General features: G+C 47.0%; 1 protein-coding gene across 1 annotated transcript in view; it reads left to right on the plus strand.

Annotated features, from left to right (window-relative positions):
• Nucleotides 1-25,680, plus strand: part of ccdc162 (coiled-coil domain containing 162) — a 179,119-nt gene that overhangs the window by 66,538 nt on the left and 86,901 nt on the right. Inside the window, exons 21-24 of the mRNA XM_080193446.1 lie at nucleotides 5,987-6,142; nucleotides 9,561-9,654; nucleotides 19,934-20,071; nucleotides 21,497-21,630. Coding sequence (XP_080049572.1) covers nucleotides 5,987-6,142; nucleotides 9,561-9,654; nucleotides 19,934-20,071; nucleotides 21,497-21,630 — 522 coding nt within the window. The remainder of the gene's footprint in view (nucleotides 1-5,986; nucleotides 6,143-9,560; nucleotides 9,655-19,933; nucleotides 20,072-21,496; nucleotides 21,631-25,680) is intronic.

Genomic DNA, 25,680 nt, shown 5'->3' on the forward strand with positions numbered 1-25,680 from the left:
CCATAGCAGGTAACGATGGCAGATTTCCTTCCCTACAGGGCATTAGTGAACTAGATTGATTTTTACAACAATTGTCAATGGTTTCATGCTTATCATTGGACTTTTAATTCCAGGGTTTTTTTAAATTGAATTCAGGTTTCATCATCTGATGTGGTGGGATTTGAACCCAGGTGCACAGAGCATTACCCTGGGTCTCTGGATTACTAGTCCTGTGACAATACCACTACCTCACTGCCTGCCATCTCATTGGGATATAGCACTCTTTATTTTCAGTGGGTCTTCCAATTTTCAGTCCTTCTGTGAGTGTTAACTGTCCATGAAATTGAGGTTTGGTGCTTCCAGGTTTATCCCAGTTTATTTACCATCAATGCAGTTAATGTGAAATTGACAGGAACAATGTGACACTGGTCCACTTGTTGCACCCGTACAGTTATACCTGTCCTGGTAGCCACTTTTGCCTCACAAAATCTATTTCTTTCATACCTTGATTCTATTCATTCTTCCCAAGTGAGTCTCTTCCCATTTATGACAGTTCAGAGCTGAGGGGGGCAGACAGGAAAGTGAAGTTAACGGGTGACTTTATTGAATGGTCGGACAGCTCAAAGTGCTGAATGACCTATTCCAGCTCCCAAGTCCTGTGTTCCTACATTCCACCTACAGTGCTGATTCATTTCAATAATTTCCAGTTTCTTGACCCGAATTGCCCCCTCTTCACCGTGGACACCCAATCCCTCTACACCTCTATCCTCCACCGGGAGGGTCTGAGAGCTCTCTGCCTCTTCTTTGAGCAAAGGCCCAAACAATCGCCATCCACCATCATCCTCCATCACCTCTTCCTGGCTCAACTTGGTCTCTGATTGAACAATCTCTTCTTTCTCACTTATGGAGATATCAATATGGATTCCAGTTACCCCTGTCGTTTTATGGGGTTATGTAGAACATTCCTTGTTCTGGTCCTACTCAGGCCCATTCCCACAGCACCTCTCTGTTACATCAATAACTATTGGTGCTGTTTTATATTCTCATCTGCAGCTGGAAAAATCAATCAGTCTTGCTTCCAATTTCCATTCCTTCTCTCACTTTCACACAGTCGATCTCTAACACTATCCTTCCCTTCCTTGTCTCCATTTAAGGTGATAGATTGTCCACTAATATTCATTGCAAGCCTACCGACCTCCTCAGCTGCAGCTCCTCACAACCTGCTTCCTGAGAGGCCTCCATTTTCATCCTCCCTGTTTCTCCATCTCTATTGTATCTGTTCTGATGAGATTGCCTTCCACAAAGGTGCTTCTGATATGTATTTTTCCTAAACTGAGCATTTCCCCCAGCTGTGGTGACGGGGCCCTCACCATGTCTGACCCACTTCCTGCACATAGAATCCATAGAATCCCTGCAGTGCAGAAGGAGACCATTCAGCCCATCGAGTCTACTCTGACCTCAGTCCCACCCAAGCCCTACTCCTGTAATCCCACATAGTTACCCTACTTACCTCTCTGACACTGGGGTTCATTTAGCATGGCCAATCAACTCAACCCACACATCTTTGGGCTGTGGGAGGAAACTGGAGCACCTGGAGGAAACCCATGCAGAGATGGGGAGAAAGTGCAAACTCCACACAGACAATGATCCAAGACTGGAATTGAACCTGGGTCCCTGGTACTGTGTGGCTGCAGTGCTAACCACTGTGCCACTGTGCTGTCCATACAGACATCTCTTCCTCTCCCTGCCAGAACCAGGATAGGATTCCCCTTGTCCTCACTTTTCATTCTCCCAATTTCCATATTCAAAAGATCATCCTCCACCATTTCCAGTCTGCTGCCACCACACAGCTCCCCTCTCCAGTCAGCACTCTGATATCCTGGTCAACTCCTCTATCACCCCCAATGCCTCATACCCTTCCCAAGCATTCACAGGAGGTGTAACTCCTGCCCCTTTCTCTCCCCTCTATTCACTGACCAAGACCCCAGACCCTCCTTTCAGATGAAGTACTGATTCACTTGTAATTCCTTAAATTTAATCTACCAAATGCAGATCGGGTGACCTCATTGTGAAATGTAAGCACGTTCCTGACCTTCTGGTCACTTCCCTTTCATCCACCACCTTGCTGTCATGTCCATCTTTGGCCTGTTGTAATGTTCCAGTGCAGCCCAATGCAATGAGGAACAGCACCTCATCTTTTGATTAGGTACATCACACCCTTCTGGACTCAACATGAGTTCAACATCTTCAGACCATGAACTCTGACCTCTGTTTGAATTTTTTTTCCTAAACTGCCTGTCTGTACCTTTTTTTTGCTTTGAGACAGCGCTGCTATTCTCCCATTTTCACCCATCATGGATCTATACTTTGTTTCTTTACTATAATCATTACCATTCCGGGGGCGACAGCGTCAGGGATCTGCTTTCAATTCTGGCATTGGGTGACTGTGTTGTGTTTGCACATTCTCCCTGTGTCTGCGTGGGTTTCCTCAAGGTGCTCTGGTTTCCTCCCACAGACTAAAGATGGATTAGCTTTTGTAAATGGTAGATTAGCTGTGGTAAATGTGCAGGGTTATGGGAATAGGGCAGGTCCTGGGTAAGATGCTCTTTTGGAGAGTTGGTGCAGACTCGATGGGTTAATGACCTCCTGCTGTGCTGTGGGGTGTCTGGGATTCTAGGATCCCTTTGCCTTCTGTTCCATGGCATCTTTGGTATCTAGTTACCCCACCCTCTAATCTTTGTCTGACCCTTCCCGCTTTTTAAACAGCATAAAACCCACCAATTATCCACCTCTCTTCAATTCCGGAGAAGAATCATACGGACTCAAAACGTTAACTTTGTTTCTCTCCACAGATGCTGCCAGAACTGCTGAGATTTTCCAGTTCAAAATCATCATAGAATCTCTACAGGAGGCCATTCAACCCATCAAGCCTAAATCGACAACTCTCCCATTCAGGCCCTTTCCTCGTAACCCCACTTATTTACCCTAATCCCTCTGACACTAAGGGGCAATTTAGCATGGCCAGTCAACCTAACCTTTGGAGCGTGGGAGGAAACCGGAGTACCCGGAGGAAACCCAAGCAGACATGGGGAGAACATGCAAACTCCACACAGACAGTGACCCAAGGCCAAAATTAAACACAGGTCCCTGGTGCTGTGGCCAGTTGTGGCCAGTCATGCTTTGCTACGGAGTGTGTATTTGCACACTTGTCCTCGCATTGCTCAGCTGAGGTTTTTTAAAGATGAAAATAAATTAACATACAATAGAATTAAAACTAATGGAAGATCTTTATCCTTATCATGTACCAACTTTGAGCAGCGATTGCCAACAGATCACGTTCTGTCTCCCTTTCTTTTTTTTCCTCCTATTTAGAATATCTGATATTTGAACCTGTGTTTTTGTTGACAGAGGTAGGGTAAGTTTTGATCTTGGTGGTTGAAGCTGTGAGGATTTATTTTTAGTTGTGTGTGTTGTATTTAGGACCTGGTACCTGCAGAGGGAGACATGTTCCACATGCTGTCACCTTCAGTAGTGAAGGAGCTACTTTCAGATTATTATTATCAAGCTCAAAGCTTCTAATATCAATACTAAGATACTGTCATGGGTGATGAGCACTGGCGATTTGTGCTGATTGTCCCTTTAGGGCAACATAGCAGAAGGTGGTCACCTGACCCGGGGGGGCAGGGTCAATTGGGACTATGGGTGGCTCTAATCTGCCGGACAGCAGCTCAGATCAGACCCACAGACTGCATGCACAGGGAAAAAACAGTTCTGCTGACAAACATCCACCCCCGCCCTGGACCAGATACAGACTTACGCTCAATCCCATGGACATCGGAGACCCCCTCCAACATTACTGACTTACGCCCCCCACCCCGGGACCCACTTGCACAAGACCCCTTCATCAGCCCCCCCCGGTCCCGATGGCTGACTGATATAACCTTCTCGTGGGTTCTCAGGAACACACATATGGCAACAAGGCCCTTAGTGACCAAATGGATAGTGATCAGGGCCTCCCTCGCTGCCCTCGCGTGCCTGATCCTTGATGCCGCCAGCCCTCCCGCACCGGGGTGGCGTTGCTTATCATTGTCCTCCTCCTCTTCCTCCTCCTGCTGGGCAGCCTCCTCCCCAGTGATGCCCGGCTGATCGGCCTCCGCATCCTCCTCCTCTAAAAGATCTCCACACCATTGCGCCAGGTTGTGTAGGGCACAGCACACCACCACGCTGGGGGACACTATCAGGGGACTATTTTGGAGTGGCCCACCAGAGCGGTTCAGGCACCAACACACACAACCTACACCCCCTACACAAAGCCTCAGCAACACACGCTGCCCATACCCTCCACACAGACCCCCAGAAACACATACCGCCTATACCTCCACAGATCCCAGAATGGCAACACAACCCCACCCATTGTCCCCCACACTCACAAATACACACCCAGAACCCATGCAGCAGTGTTCACAGACAGCACTGCTTGACAGGTCCTGAGGTTTCAGCACCGCCACTTCAGAGAGTTTCCAGCCCATCCCCACCTGCAAGAGTGTTTGCTGCTGTCAGCACTAGGACCCAGCGTCAGCGCTAAGACCCAAGGTCAGCATTCTGAGCCGTGTCCCTCTGCTCAGGCACCTGAATGTGACTTTTATACATGAGGTGTTTTCCTGACCAATCCAGCTGCAGTGAATGAGGTGGTTAAGGGAGGTGAGCTGGGACGATTGGGAGTGAAGCTCGCTAATCGCATTGTGATGAATCCAAAACAATGCAAATTGACATTTTGTCCATTTTGGGCGGCTCCCGATCATGCCAAAATTTTTTCTTGGTAAAATGGGAATGGGAACGAAAACGAGCCCCATTCCCTCTGATCATACCAGGCCTGATTTTATGACATTTTCCCATCACAAAACGGATGTGATGAGGTCATAAAATTCCGCCCAATATTTTGAGTTCGTATGATTCTTCTTCAGAGCCAAAGAGAGGTGGAAATGTGATGGCCGGAATTTTACCGCCACGGAAATTGGAGCAGGCAAGGGGTGGACAGCTGGAAGGTCTGTTGACCTCGGACGGGATTTTACATTTATGGGACAAGTGAGGCTGTAAAATCGCCACCGATGGGTTTTATATTGTGGAGGGTGGAGCAAAATAGAAGATCAGGGTTCGGTTGGAGGTCAGGAGAGGTTAAATGGCAAAGATGTCATGGACACATGAGAAAGGGAGGGTAATGATAGTGTTAAAGACTAAAGCCAGTGTTAATAGTGGCATGTAGGGCAGAGAACAGAATGTGTAAATAGCAGAACGGGAGTCAGTGCTTTCTGAGAACAAGCTCCAGACTGGCCTGGGGGAGGGGGTGGGGGAGGGGGGCTGTGGAATAGATAAAAATTAAAATGGAGGGCAGAGTTCACCATTGTTTAACTCGGCGTTAAGTCCAGATGGTGTACAGTGTTGAAGATTTAGTGCTACACCTGCAGTTTGAGTTGGGCTTCATTGCAGCAGCAGGCCAAGCAAGGACGTGTGAGCCTGAGAGCAAGATGGTGAGTTGAAATGGCAAGTGACAGGAAGGCCAGGCTCGTGCTGGTAGACCGACTGAAGGTGTTGTGCAAAGTAGTTACCCAGTCCCCAAGGAGAGGCTGCATTGTGAGCTGCAAAAACACAACCAAATTGAAAGAAGTGAAAGGTTGCTCGGCCTGGAAAGAGTGTTTGTGGCCTTGGACAGTGAGGAGGGAGGAGATAAAGTGTTACACTCCTCGCGATTGTATGGGAAGGTGCTGTGGAAAGGGGAGGCAGGGAGTGACCAGGTGTATCTGAAGTAGCTTTGGGAGTTAATGGGCTTATAATGAACACTAGTAGACAGATTCCGCTATCACAGTTCAAATACAGGATTGTTAGGACTTAATGTTTAAAAACTTGTCACATACAGTTTGTTGTAGTTTCCTTTCTGTCTCTCTCTTTGCTTTTGAAAGTTTCCAAGCATGTTTGAACATGTTACCCTCTTTTGCTGTCTTATTCACAGATTATACAAGTCTGCAGCAGTGCAAATGGGTTTTGATGAATTCCATCTCTACCTGCGGCCTGTACAGTTTGAATTTGCGGCCTACAAGAAGAAAGCTGGTCAGCCTCCTCCAGTATTCATCACCACGCTGCTGGAAGATAACAGTCATGTTGACAGGTATCACATTTAAAGTTGGGCTCATTCTTGAACAGAAGAAGATCCTCACTCGTTTCTCTGTCTGATTTATACCTGCTGTAAAGGTATTTCATTTTTTTCCCTGTTGTCCTAGAGTTTTACAGCACAAAGAGGCCCTTCGACCCATCGTGTCTGTGGCAGTCATCAAGCACCCGTCATATCCTAATCCCATGTTCCAGCACTTGGTCTGTAGCCTTGTATGTTATAACATTTCAAGTGCTTATCTAAATGCTTATTAAATGTGAGGGTTCCTGCCTCTACCAGCCTTTCAGGCAGTGAGGTCCAGATTCCCATCACCCTCTGGGTGAAAAGGTTTTTCCCTCCAATCCCCTCTAAATTTCCTGCCCCTGGTTATTGATCCCCCCTACAAAGGGGAAATGTTCCTTCTGGTCTGCCCCATCTGTAACCCTCATAATCTTGAACACCTCCATCAGAACATAAGAACATAAGAAATAGGAGCAGGAGTTGGCCATCTAGCCCTTTGAGCCTGCCCCGCCATTCAATAAGATCATGGCTGATCTGAAGTGGCTCAGTTCCACTTTCCCGCTTTCTCCCCATAACCCTTAATCCCCTTGCCTATCAGGTTCACCCTCAGCCTTCTCTGCTCTAAGGAAAAGAACCCCAGCTTAGCCAGCCTCTCTTCATAGCTGGAATGCTTCAGCCTAGGCGACATCCTGGTGAATCTCCTCTGCACCCTTTTTAATGCAATCACATCCTTAATATAATATGTCAACCAGAATTGTACACTGTACTCTAGCTGTGGCCTACTGAATGTTTTATAGAGCTCCACTAATGAGTGTTTTATACTGCTCCATTATAACCCCTCTGTTCTTATATTCTGTGCCTCGTTAATAAAGGCAAATTTCCCATAGGGCTTCTTAACCATCTTATCTACTTGTCCTACTGCCTTCAGGGATCTATGGCCATGCACCCCAATGTCCCTCTGGTTCTCTGAGCATCCTACCGTTCATTGTGTCTTCCTTTGCTAAATTTGCAAATATATACTGGATATGTTCATTTCTCTTGTTTCTTCAACTCTCTCTGCTCCATTCTGCAGCCAATAAGGGACATGTTGATGGTCAGACCCTGGGCCTGCTGCTTCCTAATTGCCCTCCAGGAGGGCGGCACGATGGCACAGTGGTTAGCACTGTGGGACCTGGGTTTGATTCCCGGCTTGGGTCACTGTGTGGAATCTACACGTTCTCCCCATGTCTGCATGGGGTTCCTCCGGGTGCTCCAGTTTCTTCCCACAGTCTGAAAGACATACTGGTTAGGTGCATTAGCCATGTTAGATTCTCCCTCAGTGTACCCTAACAGGCACCGGAGTGTGGCGACTAGGGGATTTTCACAGTAACTTCATTTCTATGTGAATGTAAGGCTACTTGTGACGCAAATAAATAAACTTTGAGATGCACAGGAATGGCTTAGACTGAACCTTCTCCCTGATTTCTATTTTTGTGTGGATGCTGTGGGTAAACCATATCTGCTGAACCCAGCTGAGGTCAAGAACGTAATGGATCAGAAAGAGCCAGGAGCTCGCATTCTACTGCTCAAAGGTCCCAAGCCACAAGCATTTTGGGTTCAGCTGTAGAGTTTGTTTTACTTCTTTTATTCTCTCTGGGGATATGAGCATCACAGGCTAGGCCAGCATTTACTGTCCATCCCTAATTGCCTTTGAGAAGGTGGTGGTGAGCTGCCTTCTTGAAACGCTGCAGTCCCTGAGGTGTAGAAACACCCACAGTGCTGTTAGGGAGGGAGATCCGGGATCTTGACCCAGCGACAATGAAGGAATGGCGACGTATTTCCAAGTCAGGATGGGGTGCGGACTGGAGAGGAACCTCCAGGTGGTGGTGTCCTCATGTCTGTGCTGTTTGTGTCCTTCTAGGTGGTAGAGATCATGCTATCTAAGGAGACTTGCTGAATGGCTGCACTGCATCTTGTACACACATTGCTGCCACTCTGCGGAGAAGCACCACACTAAAAATGCAGATGAAGAAAATGCTTAAAAAAGATGCAGATCCTTTAACAGTTCCACTGTTTGTGGAGTGTCATTTAAAGCCATCCCATTCCAAAGCACAGTCCCAGTCGATGCCACAGATGGAAAATTACACCAGACTTAATCTTACTGCTTTACTCTAAATCAAACTCCAGGGTCATTTTTAGTGGCTATAAAATGCCAGCCAGAAAATTATGCTTGGTTTCATGCGTTATTTTATAAATGTGGCCAGCAATCATTTCTGGGCATATATGTTTAGGATTTCATAACGGAATAACTTGGCTTCAAAAATAAATCATTGGAGTAGATTGTAATTCTGAGTGATGGCAAAATAAAACTGGAGAGAGTGGGTCGATGTTGATGAAAAAGATCGGAATTAAATGGAAAAGGGTCAATAGGAAGGGTAATTGGCCACCTGCTACACGTCCGGGCCTGTTTGCTGTTGCCAATTTTCCATCGCCTCCAAAGGTGAAGTTTTAGCACATTCTTTCTCAACTGTTTGGGTTAGTTTCAGTTTTATCATGATCTGGCTCTCACAAGGCTCCCATTTATTTGCTCCCACCCCCTGTTTTCTCCCACTCCTAGGGCAGGATTCTTTAGGTGGCGTAGTTCCCACCCTGCCTCCCGTTGAGTCAGTGGGGAAGTCATTTCTGCCCCCCCCCATAGCAGCTCCCCCCTCCCCCCAAGTCTTCGAGCCCCTCTCCAATGAGCATTAATTGGCTGAGGACGGAGTTTCCCTCCCTCAGATGGGAGTCATACCCACCTCAGAGTGCTGCTGGCCATTGCCAACAGTGCCTTCGGCAGTTGTGGCCAAGATTGGGACTGCAAGCAGTCTTCAAATCTTAAATCAGGACCAGGACCAGGTAATTCACTGTGGGGAGTGGGTGCCTTAATGGACGGGGCACTCAGAGGATCAAACCATGGTGGGAAGGAGCCTGATGTGGAAAGGAAGCCCTTGAAAGAGATCCTCCACTCCTCACCCAAGACTAGAGCAGGGTTTTTGTCTAGTGTCTCTTCACACCTGTACTATTTGTTATCCTTTAGGGAATTATGGGGAAGTGATCGAAGGATTCTTGAGTTGATTATCTGCCTTTTGACCTGTCTTATAAATATTCCTTTTGGGGCAAACAAGTCCTGGTATTGAAGTTAAACTGGAGCTTCTGCTCCACTGTGCTACAAGGTCTCCTTAGAGCAGGGTGATCTGCCATGTTGTCCCCCCCATCCCAGGCTCTTCCCACATGCCTCAAAATTGAGTTTGGATGGACAACATCTCTTAAGCGGTCAATAACATGTGAGTTCTTTATTTTTCTTATCAGAATGTAGTAGATAACCTTTTTGAAATCTATTTGCCGATTACATTTCCATTGCACGTTTATTAATCTTTCAGAATTTCTCGGTTTACAGATACGTTCCCTCGAGTTTACCATTAGCAATCAAGGAAGTTGATGAAAACCAGATAGGAAAGTTCAGTTTTCGTACCAAAGAAACAGTTCTTCAGGTGAGAAATTTGCTTATTGGAGAATGTCAGCTGAGTAAAGAGTAAGCCTCCATGTTTAACCAGTTGATTGAATGAAAGGTAAGAGGCCGGGTCCAGTTTCAGGATTAATTTATTTAAAGTGACCTGTTCCACCACATTATAAATAATCAGTCAGGTTCAGTCTAGTTTACACTCACTGGAGATTACAGGAAAATAGCATTCATGGTTTGTTCAAGCTATTTGTATATATTTCTCTGGATCAACACCGTGTGGGCATATTTAATGAAAACATTGGTGCATGAGTTGCTGGAAGCGAACTTTCCAGTCGTTCCCTGTTTGATTCCCCTTTCACATCAGAAAAAGTAATTCTGAACAGAATTCTACAATGCTGAAGGGGAACGTGAGATAGAGAATTCCAAAGATTCACAACCCCGTCCATGAAGAAAATTTTCCTCATCTCTGCCCTAAATGGCTAACCCCTTGCTCTGAGACTTTGACCCCCCACTCTCTTGATCCCTCAGCCAAGGGAATATTTTCTCAGCATCCACCCTGTCAAACTTGTGAGAATTTTATGTTTTAATTTACTAACCCCCTCAAACAGCTGAATGCCTAGCCTCCTGCAAGTCAGCAGGAAATCATAGATCCATGATGGCCAAGTTGTATTATCGCTAGACTATTAATGCAGAAACTCAGCTAATGTTTTGGGGATCCGGGTTCGAATCCCACCACAGCACGTGGTATAACTTGATTTCAATAAAAAAAATATGGAATCGAGAATCTACTGATGACCATAACACCATTGTCAATTGTTGGAAAAATCCATCTGGTCCACTAATGTCCTTTAGGGAAGGAAATCTGCTGCCCTTACCTGGGCTGGCCTACACGTGACTCCAGAGCCACAGCAATGTGATTGACTCTCAACTACCCTCCAAAGGTGACTAGAGATGGGTAATGAACACTGGCCAGTCAGTGATGCCCATGTCCCATCAATGAATAAAAAAAACACAGATTCCTACAGTGCCATTCGGCATATTGAGTCTACACCAGCCACAATCCCATCCAAGCCCTATCCCCATAACCCTATGCATTTACCCTAGCTAGTGCCCCTGACACTAAGGGGCAATTTAGCCAGAGTCAGTCCAATTCTGTAGAATGTTGGTTTTGACTGTCCAGGGACACCTGTCGCCGCCAACTCCAGTGGTAGCCATTTTTATACTTTGCAAGATAGTTTCAGCATTGAAGAGGATAAAGAACACACAGAACCTGAATTTTACACCCCACCCCTTCCTCGATGGGTTTTGAGGTAGGGGTGGGAGGTGTGAAATTGTATGAACGCCTGCCCTAACCTGGATGTGATTCTGTGGTGGAGTGGGCACATTTTCCTCCCCACCCAGCCTCAATTTTCAGGCTGGTGGGAGCTGGATAGCTGAGGATGGAAAGTACAGAAAAAAATAACTGGTCTCAATCTTGGGCAGGAAGTGGCAGGGGGCCTGGAGGGGGGAAGCAGAACCTCCATCTGAAGCCCCCTTCTAACTGGGGGTGTTCTCTCATGGAACAGATACCTCCGGATCTCCTCTCTCCCAAGGCACTCATACCCACTGGGGCCTTCCAATACCCTCCCCTCCTGAGGACCTATGCCACCCCTACTTAGTAAGAAGCCTCACAATACCAGGTTAAAGTCCAATAGGTTTATTTGGTAACAAACACCACTAGCTTTCATCGGGTAAGTGAGTAAGGAGTAGCACTCCGAAAGCTAGTGGCATTTGTTACCAAATAAACCTGTTGGACTTTAACCTGGTGTTGTGCACTTCTTACTCCAGTCGAACGCTGGCATCCCCACATCATGACCCCGACTTAGTCCTAGGCATGTCGCTGCAGTGCCTCTTCCGGCCACTGCAGCGCTGTGCCTGGATGGCCTGGATGGCTCTTAAAGGCAGGACTTCATTCCAAGTGTCATCTGCTGCCAATCAATTCTTGTTTGAGTGTGAAATGGCCACGGGTCTATCCGAGTTGGCGGGGAGCCCACGCCATCTGAAAAATTCAGGACACAGTCATCACAACATTTTAACACTGGTGATGATGGAGTTTGACTAAACGGTGCGGCTGCCTAGCAACAATGCTTATCCTTGTCAGTCTCACTTTCAGGAAAGCATTGTGCTGGCTGTTAAAGCCAGAGCGCTTGGTTGAAATAGTATTTAATTAGCCATCAGTTAGTTTAAATGGCTTATCCGATGGCTCCAAGGGGATTCCTCACACGCCTCCTAACACACCTGGGTGAAACCTGGAAGAGGCTCCCAACTCGACTTTTGGGGATTTTACTCCTCATGTGCACCAGACCCGTCTCCCCCTTCCCATTAAAATTCCCCCCCACCATTGTTACAAGTTCCCAAAGTGCGGTTGAGGAACATCCTAGCTTTGCTTGGTTTTATTCTTACCCTAGCTATCACCATGACCGTCATCCACCAAAGTCAAACAGCCTAGTTATCATGGGCTAGACCTTATGCACACAGCCCCCCCTCCCCCAGGGGTGGGTTGTCAGGCAGGGGAGTTGTAAAATTGGACAGTATTTTACCGTTTTGATTCTAAGTGCAGACTTGAAACTGGGAGTGTTTCAGATCCAACTTTTAGACCCGTTCTCGAGTCTAAAATACGCACTTTGCCTGAAAAAAATCAGCAATTCCGAATCACGTTTAATGTGCCTGAAACCCTGCAGCTCCGATCGATGCCTCCAACTGTGCAAGAACAGAGAAAAGATGATCGAATGTCGCTCCTGGGCCGAATAATGCTCTCCCTGGCCCCCACAAACATTGCCGCACCCCCACAACATTACTGACCCCCTTATCCCCTGATCCCCTCCACTACCCAGACATATCGCGGGACTTTCCCCCACTTCCCTTCACCAATTTCAGGCAGAGTGTTGGCTGACCCCCCTCCCTCCCTCCCCTCCACTGATCACAGACAGGCAGCAGACCCTTCCTTCCCCCCCCACCAATCTCAAACACAGAGTGGTCGGACACTAGGCACCTACCTCCTCACTAACTGGGAGAGCAAATGCAAATGCATTTAAATGGCTGTCGCGGCCGTTCTGGGTACATTCCCAATCGCAGCCATTTTCGGGCCTTGGTAAAGGGGGAGCTGGTGTGAAGACAGGCGCAGATCGCGCTACTCGCCTCATGCCCGACTTTACCAACTTTTCACGCCCGAAAATGGACACAACGCAATGGTAAAATCGGGCCCAATGTCATGGACGGTGTCCCCTGGCCCAGCTACACACCCCTACTCCTGCAGTGGTGGGGCATCAGGAGGCCTGGCTGCCCATGACTTGACTGAGGCCCCCAAGTAAACAATTATTGGCCACTCAAGGACCGTATTGCATCATCGCTGGGATTTTATCTGTGGTCAGAGGGGCTCACACTGGCTTGGAAGCTTTCACTCCTCAGGCTGGTTATACTTGGGACCACCTCTTTTATGAGCTACGACCACATGAATTCCCCCCAAGGTCTTCCACCCCTTCTCTCCCGTCCATTTTAACAACCCCAGCCACCACCGCTCCCGCCATCCTCCTATCTTCTGTGCTAGGCCTCTCAGCCTGCACCTGAAGAGACTCCCCTTCCTTACTTATCTCCACATCCGACTCAATTGTTGAGGACTCAATGCTGTTCTGGCAGTGACCACTGTTCCTGGTGCTGCTGCTGGAGCTAGAAGTTTGCCAAATGCTTATAGGGGGAGAAGGACTAAACTCAAGCCAATTAATGGCCCAACAGCAATTGAATGGCTGCAGTGATGAACGGGCAAAACGGAGGTGGGCTCACCACCAACTACTATGTGGGTGAGGGGTGGTGTGAAATCCAGCCCCCTGTTGCTGGATGAATAATCCAGAGGCTTGAACTAATGACCTAGGGCATAAGTTCAAATCCCATCATGGCAACTGATTATATTAAATGAAGTTGATGAAGTAAATCCGGAATAAACAGCAATGGTGGCCATAGAAGTATTGGATTGTCATTAAAACCCAATACAAGGAAAATAAGTCGGCCATATTGTGTGACTCCAGACCCACAGCAACATGGTTGTGATCCCTAGCAAGTCATTTAATTGTATTTTAAGAAGGCTCACCAACACCTTTCATGGGTGGAATGGTGCCAGGGACCCAGGCTCAAATCCCGGATGGGTCACTGTCTCTGTGGGGAGTTTGCACATTCTCCCTGTGTCTGCGTGGGTTTCCTCCGGGTGCTCTGGTTTCCTCCCACAGTCCAAAGGTGTGCGGGTTAGATTGGTTAACCATGCTGAATTGCCCCTTAGTGTCAGGGGGATTAGCAGAGTTTGAAGAATAGGGTGTAGTTTGAAGAATAGGGCCTGGATGGGAGGCCTGGATCGGTGCAGGTGCGATGGGCCAAATGGCCTCCTTCTGCACTGTAGGGATTCTGCGATGCCAACTGGGGAGGGACAATCAATGCCAACCTTGCCAGTGACACCCACATGCCATGAATGAACTACAAAATCTGCAATCTCCCAGAAGCCTGAATAATCTTGGAATGTTGGATTGTTGCAAGAGACAAGACATTGCCCTGGAGCATAGTCAGCTTGACATCATACAATTCTTGGTTCATTGACTGAAAAAGATCCCTTCCTATTTTTGTACAGCACAGTTTGGCTTGCGAAAGGCTAAGTGGCCTCAGCTGTGCAATTAGTGTCTCCCAGCACCCTTGGGAAACTGTCTATTAGATGAATCTTGGCTGGCTGAATCTATCTTCAGCTCAGTACATCTAATTGGGCCTGTGCTTTAGCAGAGCCTGAGTGACATGTTGGACAAATTGGTGCAGAGGGAAATGGTTGTCTCTCTCTCTTTCTCTCTCAGGTTCATAGAATAATAGAAACATAGAACAACAGCAAGAATTTGTATTTGTTTAAAAGAGAAAACGTTGGAAAACCTCAGCAGGTCTGGCACCATCTGTAAGGAGAGAAAAGAGCTGATGTTTTGCGTCCAGATGACCCTTTGTCAAAGTAATTTGGTTTTATCCAGTGTATTTATATAGCACCAGGAGCATGATAAATTACACCTGATACCGAACCACCTAAAGAGATATTAGGAAAGGTGACCAAAAGCCTCATCAATGAGTAAGGTTTTAGGGAGCGTCTTAATGGAAGGAAGTGAGGTAGAAAGGTGGAGGGGTGTAGCGAGAGTATTCCGAGAGATTGGGGCAACTGAAGTCATGGCCACCAGTGATGGATGCTCGAGAGGCTAGAATTAGAGGAATGATGATATCTCAGATGAGATTCCAGAGATGCCAAATCCTTCGGGAAACTCACTTGTCACATCCTGGGGATTACTCTGGGGCTTCTACTCTCCAAAGTACCACCAGCCTATTGGATACCTCCACTTCCATTTGCTTTCATTTTTGATCATTTCTGAAGATTCAGGGACTTTACACATGTATTCACGATGTTACATATCTGAACCAAGGCAGAGTGAAATCATGTGTGCTGCACACTCGCTATATATTTTTTAATATCTCTTTTATTCAGTCTATTTACTTGTTTTGAAAGTCTCTTTCTCTCCTTCTACCTGAAGCTCTTTCATGTTAAACCACACTGGGAGGATCTTTATCCAGTACCAACCCCAGTCACCTTGCTGCTGGCCGTTAGCTCTTACTGCCAACTAGTCACCTCCGAATCTTTGTCCTAATATCACCCTCTGCCCTCCAGCCTGCTAGCTGCAGCTCTGTGCCCAAAGCTCTGGCACTAACATGAAACCCCAGCAGCTAAAATGGACCAAGCCTCTGATAGGAACAACTGGATGGGATTGCTGCCCATTCCTGCCAGGAGTAGGACTGACCACCCACTTCACCAAGCCCCCATTTCCCCCACCTCCAAGATAATGCCCTAAGAGTGCATTAGTGATCATGGACTTCCCTTGGATTAGTTCAAGTTTACGCTTGGCAAATACCGCAGTGACTTGCCATTGCCTTCAACAGTACGGCTGATCAGGAAACTCTCTCGCTCTTTACCATCTGTCATCAGACTTATTGGAAGGATAATTAACCTGTTTGGCCCCTATTTGGAGCAACATGGTGGCACAGTGGTTAGCACAACTGCCTCACAGTGCCAGTGACCCATTCTGACAATGGCTCACTGTCTGTGTGGAGTTTGCATGTTCTCCCTGTGTCTGCATGGGTTTCCTCCAGGTCTCCGGTTTCCTCCCACAGTCCAAAGACGTGCAGGTTAGGCTGATTGGCTATGTTAAATTGACCCTAGTGTCGGGGGGTTAGTAAGGTAAATATGTGGAATTTTGGGATGAGCCTGGGTGGGATTGTTGTTAGTGCAGGCTCGATGGGCCAAATGGTCTCTTTCTGTACTGTAGGGATTTTATGATTCTATGAAGTAATAAAGTAAAAATCACCATAGATGACCATAGGTTGCTCTCCCCATTGAAAGTGGTGATTTAACTTGAGGATCACCAGACCCCAGGTGAGGGACAAGGTTGAGAAGGCGGGACCTTCACGAATAACCTCAGCCAGTATTGAACCTGTACTGTTGGTATTGCTCTGCATCAGTAACCAGCTGTCCAGCCAATGGAGCTAAACTGAGCCCCATTCAACTCTCTCCGATGTCCATCGAGTCCTGAAGTAGGATTTGGAACTTCTGGCCCAGAGTGGGGATGTAAGCTGCAAGAACCAGCTTTAATAAGAGCAAAAATGAAAACTAAAATTTGGGCTGTGGTGATTTTAAGAGTAATTTGCCTTCTGGTGGATTTCCCCCCAACTCCCATTCCAGTTACAGGGGGGTTCTATCCAATTAGTCACTCCTGAATCAGTGGCCTGCCCTGAAGAAATATTGCTGTTCTCTCTGACAGGATTTCCATAATGCCTACCCTGAATCAGTGGGCCAGGAAGTGGGAGGGTCCCTGTGCCCTGTGTTCTCTCTGTATTAAACACTGGCAAGGCTTCTCTTCAGTCTGTGTGGCATTTACGGCACTCCTGTTATTTTTCTCCCGCTTTCGAAGATGAGTCAATAACTGGAGTATTTAAGTGGAATTTGGCAGAGGAATAATAATGGGGAAATTTCAGATGCAGAAAGCCAGCCAATGACATGGTTTAAATGAACAAAAGGGAGAGTCTGCTGGAGATTGTAAATCCGATGTGGAGTTGATGCTGAAATTGTAATTTTGTCTGTTGTAGCAATTGCCATTGTTACTTGATTTACAGCCTGTAGTTAGTATTTGGAAAAAATCCAGTGGAGAAATGACCCCTGTTCTCAGTTGTGCTGATGGGGGTAATACAACTGCTGTTTGTGTCACTAAAATAAAGGAAATAAGAAGCCACGCTTCCCATTCCCAGGCTAAGACTCCCCCCTCCCTATGGAATGTTTTCCCACAGTAAGAAGTCTCACAACACCAGGTTAAAGTCCAACAGGTTTATTTGGTAGCAAAAGCCACTAGCTTTCAGTGCGCTGCTCCTTCATCAAGTGAGTGGGAGTTCTGTTCACAAACAGGGCATATAAAGACACAAACTCAATTTACAAAATAATGGTTGGAATGTGAGTCTTTGTAGGTAATCAAGTCTTTAATATGCCCTGTTTGTGAACAGAATTGGCACAGTGTTGTCACTAGACTGGCAATCCAGAGACCCAGGGTTTGAATCCCACCATGGCAGAAGGTGGAATTTAAACTCAATAAAACATTGGAATTAAAAGTCTGATGGTGGTCACATTGTCGTAAAAACCCAACTTAACTCGAGGGGAGGAAATCTGCTGTCTTTACCTGGTCTGTCCTACAAGTGACTTCAGATCCACAGCAATGTGGTTGACTCTCAAATGCCCTCAAATACTACGAATGGAACAAAAAGGAATGAAACCAGATGAACAACCTGGCATCAATCCAGGCCCCGGAACTGACAACAGCAAACCCAGTCTTGTTGACTCTGCAAAGTCCTCCTTAATAACATATGGAGCTTGTGTCAAAATTGGGGCAGCTGTATCACAGACTAATCTTGCAACAGCCTGACATATCATCATCATGAAATCAGGCTTTATACATATTGTCCCACACACCACCATTCCTGGATATGGCCTGTCCCATAGGCAGGACAGACCCAGCAGAGGTGGCAGCACTGTGGTGTACAGTTAGGAGGGAGTTGCCCTAGGAGTCCTTGACATTGCCTCTGGATACCATAAAGTCTCATAGCATCAGGTCAAACATGGGCAAGGAAATCTCCTGCTGATGGCCTCATACTGTCCCCCTTCAGCTGGAGATGGTATGTGGCATCTCCATGTTGAACACTACTTGGAGGAAGCACTGAGGGTGTAGGATGTATCTGGTTGGGGGACTTCAGTATCCATCGCCCAGATTGGCTCGATATTCTCACCACAGACTGGGCTGGCTGGGTCCTAAGCTGCTTGACTGGGTTTGCAGCAGGTGGTGAGAAAACTAACAAGAGGGGAGAAACATACTTGACCTCATCTTTGCCAACCTGCCTGCCGCAGGGTGAATCTGTCCATAACAATATCGGTAGGAGTGATCACTGCAGAGTCCGTGTGGATAAGAAGTCCTGTCTTCATATTGAGGATACTCTCTATCATGTTACGTGGCATTTCCAACATGCTAAATAGGATGAGATTTAGCAGCTCAATGTCCTGTTTCTTGTCTACAGGACAACTCTGGGCAATTTTCCATATTTTTGGGTAGTGTTGTATCTGAACAGCTTGGCCAGGGTCCTGGTGAGTTCTGGAGCACAGAGTCCCAAACACTCACAACCCTCTGAGAGAAGAAATTCTTCCTCATCTCACCCCTTAAGGCACCCCTTTATTCTGAGACTGTCACATCTGGTCCAAGACTCTCCCATGAGGGCAAACATCCTCTCAGCATTTAGCCTGTGAAGCCCCTTAAGAGTCCTATATGTTTCAATGAGATCACCTCTCATTCTTCTCAATACCAATGAGTGAAGTCCCAACCTGTTTAACCTTTAAGACATAACCAGGGATCATCCTGATGAACCTTCTCTGAACTGCCTCTAATGTGTCAGGAAGGACAAGGGCAGCAGCTCCCTGGGAACCCCACCACTTGGAGGTTCTTCTCCAAGTCATTTATCCTGTCTTGGAAATATATTACTGTTCCTTCATTGTCACTGTGTCAAAACTCTGGAATTCCCTTCCTAACAGCTCTGTGGGTGTACCTACATCACAGAGACTGCAATGGTTCAAGAAGAGCAACCAGGGTTGGGCAATAATTGTTGGTCTGGCAGTGTTCAGGGACAAAGTGCTTCCAGAGTATCTGGTGCTCTGATTCCAGAGGCCTCCAGTAATGTCTACTTGATCAGGCTGGTATTGTCAACAAAAGATTTTTCTTTGGCCTTTCGATTGAATAAAAATTGCCATTTCTCTCCATTTTACAAAATGTTTACTGGTCCTTTACACCGTGGTGGAGGCTGTATCCAGTATTCTATTCACTGTGTTTTCCCCATCTCCCTCTCCCACTTATTTCTAGGCAAATAAAGGGAATCAAACCACATTCACAAACATTCAATCCCTCCACCACAGACGCTCAGTAGTGCTATCTACAAGATACACTGCAGCAATTCACCAAAGATCCTTAGACAGCACCTTCTAAATCCACAACCACTTCCATCTAGAAGGACAAGGGCAGCAGATACACGGGAACACCACCTGCAAGTTCCCCTCCAAGTCACTCACCATCCCGACTTGGAAATATATCGCCGTTCCTTTGCAGTCGCTGGGTCAAAATCCTGGCATTCCCTCCTGATCGGCATTGTGAACATGGGCTGCAGTGATTCAAGGAGGTAGCTCACCACCACCTTCTCAAGGGCAACTAGGAATGCACAATAAGTGCTGGCCAGCCCATGTCCCATGAATGAATAAAAGAAAACACAAATCCCTGATTGCTGCTAAAGAAATTTGCCAGCTTCCCCTTGAGCTACAGATACTTGTTTCTCTCCGAGAGTCAGAATGCCTCTTCCCCCACCCGCGTGCAACCTGTTGACAACAGGATCAGTTCGGTCATGATGTGCTGCACAGTTTGATAGTCTGCAGGCGCTCACTCCCATGAGGAATGGTTATCTCAGCAAGGTACTGGGTCAGGATGTGAGTGTGCAGTGGTGAGGGAGTCAGTTTCAGAGAGGAAGGGAATGGACAGGGATGAAGTTCACTGATTTCTAGCTCAGTTGACTAACCCAATCGCTGCTCGCCGTTTTGCAACTTGCAAAGTGAGTTTCCCTTTTGACGTGAGTAAATTGTATTTAGTTGTGGATTTGTGAGTGCTGTAACCTTCCTTTCCCACTCTCTGCAGCTGATGGCAAAGCACAGAGTGGATAACTTGCAGGTGGCCTTGGCTTGCCAAACAGTGCAGAGAAATTCTCTGATTGCAGCAGTTCAGCAGGCTCTGTTCTGTCCCAAGGAGAAAGCTGCTCATTCCATGGACGCAAAGGTATGAGAATCTCTTTCTATCTTTCCCTTCGTTGCTGGAACCATGTTCCTGGTGTTCTATTCTCTCACTCTCAGGAAGAGTTGTTGTTTTTACCTCCACGATTCGCTCAGGACTCTTGCCTCCGAGTGGCTTCAGTTTGCCAAGATTTCCTCATGCATACATGAACTCACACAAAAGTGTCTGAACCACACGGAGTTCATGTCCACTGAGATTCCCCCATGAATATCTAGAATTAAGGATCAACTGATAACCGTGAAACCATTGTCAATTGTTGAAAAAAAACCATCTGGTTCCCTCATGCTGTTTAAAGAAGGAAATCTATTGTTCTTACCTGATCTGGCCTACATGTGGCTTCAGAGCCACCGCAATATGGTTGACTCTCAACTGCCCCCCCAAGGGTGACTAGGGATGGGTAATAAATGCTGGCCAGCCAGCAACGCTCATATCCCACGGATGAATTAAAGTGTTTTGAGCCCTCTGTATCTGTGGCTCCCCAGAGGCAAATCCCTTTTACCTGGGTGAGCTGAGCCTGACTTGCTGAATCTCTAGGAATGGGTGCAACGATGGGCTGTTTCATAGATAAGCAGCTCACGTATTTACTTCGCATTGTACCCTCCTTCCTCAACATTCCCTGTTTCACTCATGTCTTGGGGCGGGAGGAGGAGGTGAAAATGATTTGAGCAGAGTTCTGTTCCCGTCCCTGATGGTGGGAAATCCAAATGGCCCTCCTGGACCACCCACATTAATCTCCGAGTGTTTGTTAATGGGTCGGGAGCTGACAGCTCGTCTCCTCATACTCCGGAAACTACCAGAGGCTGTGAGGGCTCGAAATCTGAAACTAAAGCAGAAAAGGCTGGAAATGTTAGCAGGTCAGGCAGTACCTCTGGAGAAAGAGAGTTAGTACTCCAGGTCAATGAGCCACATGCTTGGCATGGTGGCACAGTGGTTAGCAGTGCTGCCTCAGGGTCAGGGACCCAGGTTTGATTCCCAGCCTGGGTCACCATCTGCGTGGAGTTTGCACATTTCTGCATGGGTTTCCTCCGAGCGCTCCAGTTTCCTCCCACATTCCAAAGATGTGTGGGTTAGGTGTATTGGCCATGCTAAATTGCCCCCTTAATGTCAGGGGAATTAGCTAGGGTAAAATGCATGGAGTTATGGGGGTAGGGCCTGGGTGGGATTGTGGTCGGTGCAGACTCGATGAGCTGAATGACCTCCTTCTGCACTGTAGGATTCTATGGATTCGATGACCTCTGATCCTGTTGCTGACGATGGCTCAGTGACCTGGGAAGTTAACTCCGTTTCGCTCGCTGGTTCAGTATTTGCAGCATTTTCTTTTTATAATGCAGGGATGTATATATTTAAATTATTCTTAGGCTACCGTGTGTGTGTGTCACTGATGCGAAATCTTGTTAAATTATTCTTAAGGATGGAGTGTCAAGTTTAGTCGGCACAGCTCGGTGTGGTTCTGCCAAAGAATTGGAAAGCCAACAGCTCACCACGTCGTCAGAACTTTCCCGCTCCCTCGGAAGTCGGAAGCAATTGCTTTCCACCAAAAAAAGGTATGACCAGGCCACATTTCAGTCTGTATTTGTGCTCTGTTTCCTGGAAGTGAAGGTGCCGTGACTGCAGTAAAGAATGACGGATATAAAACAACTGATGGGAGAAACTCCCAGTGAAGGGTGCAGAGGTCGGCGCATGTAAAATGCTATTCCTACGGATTATCACTGTAGACCTTCCTCCTTTGGGAAGAAGTTGGCATGTCCACCCTACCCTGTCTGAACTTTCTGTACTCAGGGGAAAGGAATGGTCTACATGGGCTGCGGCGGTTCAAGAAAGCAGCTCACCACCACCTTCTCAAAGGTAATATTTTATATATTCATTCGTGGGACATGGTTGTCGCTGGCTGGCCAGCATTTATTGCCCATCCCGAGTTGCTCGGGAGGAGCTAGGAGACAACCATATTGCTGTGGATCCGGAGTCACACGTGGGCCAGACTAGGTAAGGACAACAGATTTCCTTCCCTAAAGGACATTAGTGAACCAGATGGGTTTTTCCGACATTGACAACGATTTCAGCAGTAGATTTTTAATTCCAGATATTCTTTATAGAATTCAAATTCTACCATTTGCTCTGCTGGGATTCGAACCTGGGTCCCCAGAGCATTAACTAAGTTTCTGGATTAATAGTCGAGCAATAATACCACTAGGCCATCGTCTCCCCAAATTAGGGATGGACAATGAATGCTGGCCTAACCAGTGACACCCGCATCCTATGAGTGAATAAAAAAATGAATGGTGGAGCAGAGTTGATGGGCCATGTAGTCTACTTCTGCTCTTAGTTCTTGAACTCGTGTGTTCTTACACTGAGCAGCCTGCAGTGCAAAGCCATGAGAGTTCACTGTGTGGGGATAACGCACTGATCTGGAATAACAGGGAGGTCCATGGCAGCTTGATCCATGGATTTTTCCCTGAGGCTGGCGGATCCTGGAGGGATCTCTTCCCTTGAGAACAGCTCTCCTCATTTTCATCCACTATCAATGTTCCAGGGGCACAGACCCCTCCAAACTGTACACCTCCGTCATCCACACTGTGGTCACTGGCCACTCAGTTTTCTCACACAGGCAGCTCCTTCTGCTGCTGTTGTTATGTCCCAGTGATAGCAAAATAACATTTGGGAGTCTCCAACAACTACCTGGCTTGCTCCAGAAGGCTATACCAAATACCAGCTGCATCCAACCATAGAATCATAGAAGCCCTACAGTGCTAAAGTGCATGTCTTTGGAGTGTGGGAGGAAGCCAGAGCACCCGGAGGAAACCCACACAGACACGGTGAGAACATGCAGATTCCATATGGATAGCGACCCGAAGCCTGAATCGAACCTGGGTCCCTGGTGCTGTGAGGCAGCAGTGCTAACCATTGTGCCCCACTGTGCTGCCCCAACCGAAAGTAATTTTAAGCCTTTTCTATGGGGTGTCCCCCTGTGGCTCAAGCAATTATGGAGCCAGTTGCTCGAGAGTGTGTCCCTGTGGCTCTGCTGCTCATCTTACAGTTAGTGATGGTCTTGAGGATATCACCCTAGCCAATGCCAGCTCTAGGTACTGCCTCGGTCATGGGGGACATAGAACGTGTGTTCATCACAGAGGCCAAGGCCATTAGAAATATGACCCCTTCTGAAGTGGCACCACCTACATCATCCCTAACTCCCTCATTCTTTTCATGCATCACCAGCATTTCCCCACTGACTGTCAGTGGGAGAGCACCTGGCTCCAGTCAATAGACCATCACTGCAGAGTATTTCACATGGGCTGCTCCTACCAATCCGCTGCCCTTGTATCCATTTGGTGACTGCCACATACAACTCTCCATGATGTTGGCTGATTTTCCAGAGGAGGAGCTCATGCACTCATGTGCCTGAAACATTGTGGTGTGCATGACAATAATGGGCTCCTCCATTCTCTGCCCAAGCGTCCTCATTGCCTCAGGACAGATAGATGGCTGTCTTTCCTTTGCAGATGACAATCACTTGCTTTGTACACAGCCCCAAGGAAGGGAACTGTTCCCCATCCCTCAATGGGACTGTCTATGACACCCGCTGACTCGATCACCTCTCCTGCTCCTGGTGATGGATAGGTATCTCGTATTACCTGTTCTAGCTGCACCTGAGCCTCCACTGAGGTGTTTGTACCTGTACTAGTGGAGGGTATACTTGACGCCTGTGATGGTGTATCCTCAGAGTGGATCTCTTTCTCTGAGCTCAGTTTGGCCTCCAACATCGCCTAGTCCTCTGACCTCAGCCCTCCGGAAGTAAGAACACACCGGTTAGTCTACTTCCCATTTCTCAGTAGCTGCTTGATTAGACTGACTGTCAACCATGAACCATTGGAAACAACCACACAAATGAGAATGTTGTTCTAAGCTGCTTGCATCGACAGGACTCCTACCTTCCCTCTCGCTACTGGACACCCATCTTGTCCTCATTGTGAAGTTATAAAATAAAGTTTATTTATTAGTCACAAGTAAGGCTTACATTAACACTGCAATGAAGTTACTGTGAAATTTCCCTAGTCACCACACTCTGCTGGCTGTTCAGGTCAATGCACCTTACCAGCACATCTTTCAGAGCGTGGAAGGAAACCCACATAGACATGGGGGGAATGTGCAAACTCCACACAGACAGTGACTCAAGCCGGGAATCGAACCCAGGCCCCTGGCGCTGTGAAGCAGAAGTGCTAACCACTGTGCCATTGTGCTGCCCCATTGAGTGCCTGCCCTGAAACCACCCTGCCAGTGTCAAGGACCTCCTCGCCTGCCGACGTCAGTATTCCATTCCCGGAATAACTCCTAGTGAAATGCACTATTAAATCATTTATTATTTCAACTTTTCCAATGCCTGCTTTAAAGCAGAATTGTAGGGCAAATGCCTGATTACCTATTTAAATATGCACTTATTGTTACAGTCAATGATACCTGGGAAGAAACTGAATGAAATATCTAACAGGCAAACAGTAGGAACGTCAAAGAATAGGAATAAACGGATTCTTCTCCGGATTGCAGCTATAACTGGCGGAATACCGCAAGCTAGATCCACAGCTGTTCATAATCCATAGAAATGATTTGGATCTGGGGACCACTTGCCAGATTTCCAGATTTGCTGATGACACCAAACTGGTTGGGAATATAAGTTGTGAGGGGAATGCAAGTAGACTGCAAGAGGACTTGGATAGGCTAAATGAATGGACAAGAACATGTCAGGTGGAATATAATGTGAATAAGAACAAAGTTATTCACATTGATAGAAAAAACAGAAAGGCAGAATCTTTCTTAAAAGCTGAAAGGTGGGCATTGCGTTTACGAAAGGGATCTGGATGTCCTTGCTCATGAGTCACTAAAAGTTAGCTTGCAGGTGCAGCAAGTAATTAGGAAAGCAAATGGTATATTGGTCTTCATCGCAATTTGAGTGCAGGAGTAAAGATGTCTTCCTGCAGTTGTATAGAGCCTTGTTGAGATCTCACCTGCAAAATTGTGTACACTTTTGGTCCCCTTATCCAAGGAGAGATATACTTAACATAGAAGGAGTGCAATGGAAGTTCACCAGATTAATCCCTGGGATGGTGGGATTTTCTTGTGAGGAGAGTTGGGGGTCTGTGTTCCCTAGACTTTCAAAGAATGATAGACAACCTCATTGAAACTTACCAAACCCTGAAACAGGGTTGATGTGGATAAACTGTTTCCCCTGACTAGTGAACCTAAAACCAGGGCACATAATTTCGGGATAAGGGGTGGGCCGTTTAAGTATGAGATGAGGAGGAATTTCTTCACTCAGAGGATGGTGAAACTTTGGAATTCTCCACCCTAGTGGGCTGTGGAAGCTCAATCACTGAGTATGTTCAAAACAGGAATCGATAGACATCTGGAGACATCAAGGTATACGAAGACAGTGCAGAAAAGTGGTGTTGAGGTGGAAGATCAGCTATGATTGGCACAGTGGCACAACGCAGTGCCAGGAACCTGGGGTCATTGTCTGTGTGGAGATTGCATGTTCTCACTGTGTCTGCATGGGTTTCCTCCGGGTGCTCCAGTTTCCTCCCACACCCCAAAGATATGCAGGT

The sequence above is a fragment of the Carcharhinus amblyrhynchos genome, chromosome 7 (genome assembly GCF_965287045.1).
Source record: "Carcharhinus amblyrhynchos chromosome 7, sCarAmb.v2.hapA, whole genome shotgun sequence".
NCBI classification, from domain to species: Eukaryota; Metazoa; Chordata; class Chondrichthyes; order Carcharhiniformes; family Carcharhinidae; genus Carcharhinus; species Carcharhinus amblyrhynchos.